The following is a 10,857-nucleotide window of genomic DNA, read 5'->3' as shown; positions in this document are numbered from 1 at the left end:
AAATTTGGGGGGAAAACCTCTTCTTATAATCGGGTGAATATGCTAACTACATTACCACACCCTTCTTACTTATTTACACCACCTTGACTATGCAGACTGCACCCAAAACAAAACGTTGTACGACACAGTGCTTCCAGACAAAGAGCTTAATTTTTAACACAAATGGGGCAATATCTGATTTTATTCATGAAAGGAAAAGGGGGAATTGGGAATTTTGGTGACAGAACAAAAACAACTAAACAAAGAATGCTATTTTTGATTTATTAATGAAAAATATGCATTTTCACATGAATAAGATAACAACAGATGTACAATAACAAAACTTTTTATAGGAATCTATGTAACAAGACATCTTGCACTGAGGTTAATAAGCCACCACCTCCAACATTTGCTGAGAGAAAATTAACTTCAACCGATATGAACAGCATTGGAAGTTAGTCATGAATCTCAAACAAAGGGTCTGTTTTTACACAGTACCAATAAAGTGGGTTCCAAGTTTGCAGGAGGCAACAACATAGTGAATACTAAAAATGATATTAACACACATGCACTACACATATGCTGAAGCTACCTAACAAATAAAATCTTAGGACACTTAAAAAGTATATACTTATAAATATCACAGTTTGAAAATAAAATTGGATACGGCAGGTAACACAATACAGGTGTACTGAAATTGCTCTCCTATACAAGAATTTAACATATGGACTGTTTCTCAGAAGCAATTTTGTAGTTATTGTCAGTTTTATACTTATAACAACCAGAAGTAGACTATTTACGTCACACCTTTATTATGTTTCGACACTGATATAGCTGAGAGGAAAACTGGAAGTAGATTTACCAGTACAATTATTTAACATACAAACTGCCATTTCTTTACATATGCTGTGAAAAGATACACAAAATATTCTAAATAATGTTTTACACAATGTTTATATCTGCTTCACAAGCAAAAAGATACCAAAGAACCATCTTTACAGTAAGCAAATGCTCTGTTCCACTATAATTCTTTATTTACAAATCTCTGAAGTTCTTTAATTATAGTCAATATTGTGGCCTACAAATGAGCAAATTTGCAGTTTCTGCATGAATTAAGTGCTTTTGGCAACTGCAGAAGGTACTAAAAATTGTAAATCAACTAAGCAGTTAAAGATCCTTTGCAAGTGTAAACTGATATGAGTAAAAGCTGCAACTGATATTTACCAAGCTTGCAAACTAAAGCAGTACTTCTTTAAATTACGTTTTATAATCTGTTGTATAGACAACTGTCAACCTAAGTTTAGAAGGTTAAGTATCTATATGATCAATAATATCAGTTTACATATATTCAAACAGTTCTTAACATTTCTTATCACAATCATAATTACATAAATTCAAACTCTTTATAAACTGGAACTAGAGTGCTGAACTGTGTTGGTTGATACTTATAACAGTAGCACATAAGAGTAGAAAAACAACACCTAAATCTGTATGCAGGATTACCGTACTCAATTATATATTTACAAAAGTTAAAGAAATTCTCTAAGGACCTTAAAATTATCTATTTTTTAAAGCATCAAGTTTATGATTATGGTTTAAGAAATGGCAGTGATTTAAGTATGGCAGCCAGTTTGTGGTTCATTTGCTAATCAGGTTATTTTTCATACAAGTTTTTCCAAAGTGCTTTGCATACTTCCTAGATCAATCAATACACATGCGCTTTTAAATTCATCCAAATTGCCACATAAGAGGGGAGAAGGAGAAGGACGAGGAGGAGGGAGAAATAGTGCAGACTCCAGTCAAAATTTCTTAGTCACTCAAGTGGAGATTTAAAAGGTCATTTCATGACACATAAGAGCACCCAAAATTAAATTATAAAGTGGCTTACTATTCACTACAGTAACGTGAAGGCACTGATTATATATAATAGCTCTTAAATGCTGTTAGCTCACCAGTGCATGATTCGCCTTAAAAACCACTTCAGTAAGTACTTAAAATATGCTTAGTATTTTGGACAAAATAAATCACGAAATTTCAAAACAAAATGGCAGGGACACTAAAAACCAACCTTCCAAATTTTATATAATTTCCTGTAAAAATTTAATTCAGCACCTGTGGTAACAGAGAGAGTAAAATACAGCAGAATGGCACAAATCAAACACTGGCAGCTAGAGAAATTGCTTCTGAGATACTGACAGTATAATAGACACACAGAGGCTTGCAGAGGGATAAGGAGCTGCCCAGCTGTCAGCAATCACTTCACTTCATGAGGGCACTCACCACTACTTTTGCATTGAGTGACTTAAGGTCAGTGTAAGTCTGACCGGTACCCACGAACACTATCGGCTGTCCAGTGATGTATGTCATGGATATAGCTGCACCAACCTGCACAAAACAAATTGTCACTATAATCTCTGTAGCAGCACATTCTTACCATCTAAGTTATAAGTAACATAGGTTGATCAGTAACTTTCTTAGAAAATATAGCAATTACCATATTTTGCTTTTTGGAAAAAACTCTCCAGTCAATCCAGAACAATTCATCCTGTTACTTCTCACTTTTTTTATACGTAACAGTAGGGTAAAGCAAAGGGAAAGGCTGAGTGGGAACTCCTCACTATTAACCACACAGGGCATTGTGGTAATAAAATGGCAAAGGTTGCAAATTTGTGCCACACTGGGCCTCAAAACCAGATGCTTCACTTCTTTAGAAGGGATGCCTCAACTGCCTCGACCATAAGGACATACGTTCCATCTGGCAGAAATTCCCAACTTATCACATGCTATTCCTTGTCCATTAATCCCCTTACTCGCAAATAATTGATTTCCGTAAGAGCTCAGAAGATATTATTGCACCCACACTGAAACAAACATCAAGGAGCCTCACGCTCTTACACAACTGTATATACATGCCCAACAGAGCAGACAACACTCAGATATATGTATTTCTGTAAGAGAGCAACAGCTCCACAGTATTTGTTTCAGGGTGGGTGCAGCAATATCATCAAAATTCCTACTGGAGACAATTAGTGAGTAGGGTGGGGTGGGGTGGGGGGTTAAAGGACGAGTGATACTGCATTGCAGCGAGTGATAAGTTGAGAATTTGGATCAGGTAGAACCCATGTCCTGATGGCAGAGACGGTTAAGGTAACTGCTCTAGCAAAGTGAAGCATCCAGAGTTGAGACCAGGTCTGGCAGACATTTTCTACTTTTGAAATTGCATTACTACAATGCCCTGTGCAGCTGGAGGTCAACTGCTTCCCAACCATCCTTTCCCTCCATTTCCTCAGCTTCATATAAATATATGCACGGGCCACATCATCACGAGTGGTATCCATTCTGTCACACATATCAGACACTCAGATATACAGCCTGCTTTCCACTCTCAATATTAACATTTTTCTGTTGGATGCAATAGACATGGCATATGTCACTTATTCCGGTTCAAAAGCTACTTTGTTTAACACTGTTTATGTTCCCCCCTGTCATGCTGGCTACTGCTAAATTGCACATTGTCTTTCCTCAGTCTGTTCATTATTGGCATGTGCTTCCTTCTCTTTCTCCTATTTCTTAGTTGTCATTTTCTCCTAAAACAATCTGTTCTTAATATTTCATTTCTTTCTGTACTTCTGTCAGCTCAGTTTCAAGAAACACACAGGCAACGAATGGTGAAAAAAAATAAATTTTCAAGGTTAGCACATAAGATGCAAAATATGTTAGACACCATCAGACAAAAAAGTGAAGCACCCAGAAGACATAGCTGGATGTCTCTGTAACTACTGTACACACACACACACACACACACACACACACACACACACACACACACACACACTTGACATTCATATAAATGATCACAGTTGCAATTCTCTGTGACAGGTAGAACATCCACCAGAGCACATGAGCATTGTTCATGTTTAATACTGTTACAAGGCCTGATAGGATACATAAATGGTGTCAACAGTGTCCGATGTTGAGAAAATGCTGGGCAGTGGTGACAGTGGTTTGATGTTGGACTGCACAGGAATACGAGGGCAGGAATATTCGCCAGCACAGTTCTGGTCAACCAGGTCTGACCACCACATGGTAGGATGGCCACATTGTGCACCAAACACATTGTAACCCCTTCACATCTGTGCCTACCATCCAAAAATGAGTAGTGTCAACCTGCACCATTGGTGGGAGAGTAGCCAAGCTAAGGAATTACTGTCTCATGCAAAACTGCCATTAACACCACAACACTAACAGCTGCATTTGGAGCAGTGCTTTGACTGGATAAATAGCAGTTGTGTTCAGTGATGAATCACAGTTCTGTACTACCATAGGTAAGCATCAGCAAGTATGGTATCACCCTGATGAAAGGTAGTGTTACTCCACGCATTATGGCGTGGGGAGCAACCTGGCATGACTTCAGGTAACAGCTGGTAGTGATTGAGGGAACTCTGATGGCACAACGGAACATCACGAACATCCTGTAGCCTCATTTGCTACTCCTCACACAATTTTACTGTAGCGCTGTTTTTCAACAGGACAACACTTGCCAACACAGGCATGGCACGTATCTACGAACTGTGTGTGATGTGATGGTACAGCTGTGGCCACCAAGATTGTCAGTTCTGTCTCCAACTACGTCCAGGTGCCAATACCGGCATATCAAGGACAAATTACAATGGCTGTGGGCCAGCAGGAGAGGATACATCGGCATTATGACACAACTGAATCTGTGCATGCACCAGGTAATATAATGTGCAATGTCATACTGATAAGTGGGCTAATTTCTGTGAATTTCTTTGTAAATGTGACTTGATATTTACAATCACTGAAATAACATCTGATAGCCTCTCAACATATGAAGTTCCATTTTGAATTTCTATTGGTAGTCTTTGTGCTTGTGCAACCCTCTCTTGGCCAACAATGTAATCAGGTCTCTCTCCAATTGAGAATATCTGGAGCATTATGGGCAGGGCCCTCCAAAGAAATGTGATTCTGAAGATATAACATGCCAATTTGGCAGAATTTGGCATGTCTTCCTCAGGACAGCAGGTTATTGACTTGCTCAATTTGTGAAGATCTTTATCTTCAATGCATCATCCAATTTCCCTGAATTTATCATAATTTGTTTGTCTGTACACGTACACCACATCTACACATTTCTGTCCCATTTGGATAATTTCTTCACAGTGTGCCCTTATGGAAGATACTGCATCACGGATAAAATGCTAACTGGGAAAGTGCACAAAAGCTCCTCTTTGCTTACCTTGTCATCAATAGTATCGAACTTGGTGAGCACAATTCCGTCGACCAGGTGGGGGCTGTCCATGGAAGAGTAGTCTGCAAGAGCCTGGTTGAATTTGACAAGCTGGTCCACAGCCTCATTTCCAACCAAAGCCTCACCGACAAACAACACCAAGTCTGGTTGGTTCACCTTGATCAGCTGCAACAACGTTAATCAGAAATATGACATTTCTTTTGTAAAACCATAAATGCAGATGCAAGCAGCGTGTTGTAGAGTATTTATCTAAACCTGATTACTATTTACAGTTTTCACTATAGTTTTCCCTCTTAGATAAGGTTATAAGATGAACTACAACAAAAGTACAATAAGGGTAATGGATGCTGAGGGAAATTTGTTAGGAAATGAGACACTACAAGTAATACAAGAGTTTTACTACTCGGTCAGCAAAGTGATTGACAATGGCCTATGTTAAGAGGAAATAAAATGTAGATTGGGAAAAACAAGAAAACCATTTCTGGAACTGGGAAATTTGTCAACTCCCGACACAAATTTAAATGTTAGAATGTTCTTTCTGGAGCTATTTGCTTCAAGTGTAGCCTCGTATGGAAGTGAAACATCAACAGTAACCTTTTGAAATGTGCTCTTACAGAAGAATACTGAAGATGTGATGAGTAGATCAAATAACTAATGATGTGGAACTGAATCATCTGAGGAAGAAAGAAATCTAGTACACAATTTGACTAAAAGAAGGGCCCAGTTGACAGGACACATCCTCAGGCATTAGGAAATTGTCAATCTGGTAATGGAGAGAAATGGCCGGGATGAAAACTTTAGATGGCGGCCAAGAGTTGACTACAGTAAGTAGGTTCATATAGAGGTAAGTGGCAGTAATTATATAGAGATGAAGAAACTTGCACACGAAAAGATTCTGCACTGAGGGCGACATCAAACTAGTCTTCGGAATACAGACCACAACAATATTTTTGCACAACCTGGAAGTATAAACAGCATTTGAAGAAGCAAGAAATACAGCAAAATGAGGGGCAAAAACCATGAAGTCAAAAGAAAGACACTTAGATTAGCAGTCAGCAACATTGCAAGATACAACAGTCTTTTACCATTTTTGTCAGCAATACAACGTTTGTCCCAAAAGTTTTGAGAATACAATTCTCCAGTGAACTAAAAGGGCTAAAGTCATTGACACAGATGGTGGTGAGATGTTTTGGCTAATGAATGTGACTTGGTTCAGTTACCTACGGAAAGTGACAAGAGTGAGAACTGTGTTTTGTGCATAGTGTGTCTTCGGATAAGTCAGAATACAAGATGTAGTAGCTAATTGAGCAGTAATACACAATCAAATTTTGCATTAAACTAAAAAATTGGGTTCTGAGTTGGTGTACCTAATTTGGGAAGGTTTCATGGAGAAAGCCTTGTCTCAGCCAAGAATTTAGAAGTAGCACAAGATATTCCAGGAGGGTTGAGGAAACATTGGTGGCAACTGCGTTACGAGCATCTGTCATGTCCCAAATGCACCAAAGTGTAGGGCAAGCGGAAAAAGTTTTTACACGGGAATCAATACCTGAATACAAAATAGATTACAGCAGCAGCTTGTAATATGCCTAAATCTAATGTTTACTGGATTATGAGAAACAAAATATTAACAGAAAAATGTTCGCAACAGTGCTGACTGACGAACAGATGGAAACACATGTGTTTAAGTGTCATGAGTTGTTTAAAAGCAGCAAAAATGAGCATAATTTTTTTTGAACAGAGTATTGACAGGCCTTTGAGAGATGCTGTTTTTTGATTTGCGATATTGTGATGCTTGGGGCACAAAATTGTCACTCAGTGCTGTTCAAGAAAATGGCTATTGAAACACTCTACACCCGAACACGGAGTGAGTCGCTTAGCAGCAACGTTGCTACATCTGCGGCGGCAGCACGATTGTTTTGTTTTGCTTTAGGGTGCAAAAAATAACTGGAGTCAAGGCAAAACTATAGAACACGAATACAGAGAGGCGTTGAACGACTATACGCCAGTAGCAATTGACGAAAGAGAAGAAAGCTAAAAACAGGCACTTGGAAAAAGCGTTAATAAAGACACCACACAGAAACTGAGGTCCAAGACTAAAAATTAAATGGCCTTCGCCATACTGCTTCAGTGGATAAAAATTAAAATGCAGTTGACAGCCCACATGTCATTCGCTAAAATGGCTGATAAATCAGACAGCAAACCCAAGCTGGAACATTAATGGTTAAAAAAAGGGCATTCTATCAGGAAGTGGCAGACCATTAAAATTTGGGCACAATGTGTACAAAGTGGTTGGGTAGCGCCACTTAGCAAATGACTATGGCTATGCAGCCAAGTTAAAATAATCTCCTCCTGGCGGGAGGGCTGAGAGGAGTTCGTCCAAGGTGCTGGGATAGGCTTCATAAGCCGGCTTATTCCCGTGAAGAGAAGACGATTGGCGATGCCAAAGGGACACCACCACCTGCCACTTGTGGGCTGAGGTACGAGGACTGCAGCCTTGGCAGCAGCGTCAGCGGCATCATTTCCTGGCAGACCGACATGACCAGGAACTCACAGAAACATTAGAGTGAGCAAGAGACAGCTTTCCTTGACCCGCTGCACTAAGGGATGGGCAGTGTACAGCGCACAGACTTTGAAGGGCACTGAGTGAGTCTGAGCAGAGGACACAATTGAAAAGACTGTGCCATCGGATCATGGCCTGATACAAGGCGAAGAGCTTGACGGTAAATACTGAGAAGTGTGCTGGAAGCCGATATCGAAAGACACCGGTGCCAATGACGAAGGCACACCTGACCCCGTGGTCAGTCCGAGAGCCTACAATGTATACAAAGGTACTATCGCAAAGTTCCATGTGAAGGTCATGAAACTTAAGGTGATAGACCGAGGCTGGAGTAGTGTCCTTAGGAAGCGAATGAAGGCCAAGGTTAACATACATGGGCTGTGCCACGAACCCAAGGTGGTGAAGGGTTCACACCTATGGGGAAAGTTGCACGTAGTGTGAATGTAAGCCACCATAGCATGTGCCGAAAGTGAACTCCTGGAGGTAACTGAGAAGAGGGATGAGCCCTATACTGACGATCAAAGGTATCATCAAAGAAGGAGGCATAGGAGGGGTGGCCACGCATGGGAGACAAACAGCATGCATAACTGCTGAGGAAAAAGTCACGGCGGTAGAACAGTGGTAGTTCAGCAACTTCAGCAAACAGACTCTTAACCGGGCTGGTGTAAAAGGTGTGCCTGGCTGAATGGATGCCATGCTGGTAGATAGTGGTGAGACAGCGTAAGAGGGATGAGCATGCAGACACATAAACAAAGCACCCATAGTCGAGTTTCGAACGGACAAGTGACCGTTGCAAATGGAGGAGGTTGGTTTGATCGGCACCCCAGGAAGTACCACTGAGGACACACAGGACACTGAGGGACCGCATACGGCGGGCTGCCAGGTAAGATACATGGGAGGACCAAGAGACTTTCCTATCGAGCATGGGCCCCATGAATTTCATAGTTTCAATGAACGGAAGGGCAACAGGCGCAAGATGTAGAGATGGTGGGAGAAACAATTTGTGCTGCCAGAAATTCATACAGACGGTTTTGTCAGTGGAAAAGCGAAAGCCATTGTCGATGCTCCAGGAGTAAAGATGATCAAGATAGTGCTGAAGACACCACTCAGTGAGACAGGTGCATGGAAAATTGCAATAGATGGCAGAATCATCAACAAAAAGGGAGCCAGAGGTGCCCGGCGGGAGACAGGCCATTAATGGCGATAGCAAAGAGGACAATGCTCAGGACGTAACCTTGAGGCACACTATTTTCCTGGATAAAGGTGTCCAACAAGACAGAACCCACACACACCTTGAGAACTCGGTCTTGTAAAAACACCCGAAAACAACAGGGCAGGTACCCACGTAAGCCCCACATGTAAAGAGTACGAAGAATACCAGTTCTCCAGCAAGTGTGTAGGCCTTCTCCAAATCGAAAAACATTCATGACATGGGTGGACAAAGTAACGAGATGGACAACTGCAGAATGCCGCACCCAAAATCCACACTGCGTTCGTCAGTAAATTGCGTGACTCGACTGCCACACAAGCCAGGCATGAATCATACATTCCATATGCACTTTTACGCAGTTGGTAAGAGAGATTGGTTGGCAGCTAGAAGGAAGGTTTTTGTCTTTACCGGGCTTAGGTATGGGTATGATGGTGGCTTCACACCAGTGTCCAGGATATGTGCTCTCTGCCCAGATGCGGTTGTATGTGTTAAGCAGAAAGTGCTTGCCTGCAAGAGAAAGGTGCTGCAACATCTGAATGTGGATGGAATCTGGCCCTGGGGCAGAGGATCTGGATGAACTAAGAGCATGATCTAGCTTCCTCATAGTAAAGATGGCATTGTAGCACGCACAATTTGGAGAAGAGAAGGGTATCGCCCGAGCCTCCTCTGCTCGTTTCCGATGGAGGAAGGCAGGATGATAGTGGGGAGAGCTTGAAACTTCTGCAAAATGGCAGCCCAAGGTGTTGGAGATAGCAATTGTGTCCACGATGACATCGTCAGCTACTGTCAGGCCAGAAATTGGAGGATGGATCTTTGTTCCAGAGAGCCATCGGAGGTTGGCCCACATGACAGAGGAAGATGTGGAACTGTTAAAAGAACTAGTGAATGAAATCCAGCTAGCTCTTTGGCTATCCAAAAGAACGCGGCAACACCTTGCATGCATCCATTTATAATGAATACAGTTGGCCAGCATAGAGTGACGGTTAAAAATGCGGAGAGCACGTCTCCATGCATGAATTTCATTGTGGCATGCCTCAGTCCACCAAGGGCCTGGGACATGATGCGGTAAAGAAGAAGTGGTGGTGGTGGTGGGAGGGAGGGGGGGGGGGGGGGGATGGAACATTCTGCAGCAGTAAGGATAACATTTGTGAGATATTTTACATGGTGATCACAACTGGGGAAATCTTGTTCAAATGTCACCAGGTAGGAGTAAAGCTACCAGTCAGCCTTAGGAAGCTCCCATTTAGGCGTGCACACGGATGTGGTTGGAGTCAGAAAACAGAAATAGTCGCTCAAGTAGGTGTCAGAACGGACCACTCAAGACGATGGGCAAGCTGGACAGTGCAGAAGGAGAGGTCCAAATGGAAATAGGTGTGCGAGAAGTCGGAAAAGAAAGTGGGTGCTCCAATGTTAAGGCAGAAGAGGTTAAGTTGGTTAAGAAGGTCGGCCAAGAGGGCACACCTCCGACAGGTCCTGGGAGAACCCCAAAGGGGAGGATGTGCATTAAAGTCACCGAGTAACAAAAATTGGGGAGGTAGCTGCCCAATAAGCTGTAGGAAGTCTGCCCTGCTGACAGTTAATGACGGAGGGACATACATGGTACAGAGGAAAAAAAAGTCAGGTTGGGAAGGAAAAGGCAAACTGCAACAGCTTGAAGACTGGTAGTCAGGGAGATGGGTTTACTACGAATGTCATCCCATATGAGCAGCATCACACCCCTATGAGATGGAATGCCAACCTCAGGGGCAAGATCAAAATGAATCGGTAAGAAATGTGAAAGCTCAGAGTGGTCGTGAGGGCGCAATTTTGTTTCCTGAAGGCAGAGTACAAGAGGACGTTGTG

General features: G+C 41.9%; 1 protein-coding gene across 3 annotated transcripts in view; it reads right to left on the bottom strand.

The window, feature by feature from the left end:
• Nucleotides 1-242: 242 nt before the first annotated feature.
• LOC126106332 (signal recognition particle receptor subunit alpha homolog) overlaps nucleotides 243-10,857 on the bottom strand; it is an 80,382-nt gene continuing 69,767 nt past the window's right edge. For all 3 annotated transcript variants that reach the window (XM_049912580.1, XM_049912581.1, XM_049912582.1), the window contains 2 exons: nucleotides 5,237-5,413; nucleotides 243-2,364 (listed from right to left, as the gene is read on the bottom strand). In XM_049912580.1, the coding sequence (XP_049768537.1) occupies nucleotides 2,239-2,364; nucleotides 5,237-5,413 (303 nt within the window). In that variant the 3' untranslated portion in view covers nucleotides 243-2,238. The remainder of the gene's footprint in view (nucleotides 2,365-5,236; nucleotides 5,414-10,857) is intronic.

Source organism: Schistocerca cancellata, chromosome 10 (assembly GCF_023864275.1).
Source record: "Schistocerca cancellata isolate TAMUIC-IGC-003103 chromosome 10, iqSchCanc2.1, whole genome shotgun sequence".
Classification (NCBI taxonomy): domain Eukaryota; kingdom Metazoa; phylum Arthropoda; class Insecta; order Orthoptera; family Acrididae; genus Schistocerca; species Schistocerca cancellata.
The sequence above is the reverse complement of the archived record's forward strand: the minus strand, read 5'-3'. Positions and strand labels throughout refer to the sequence as shown.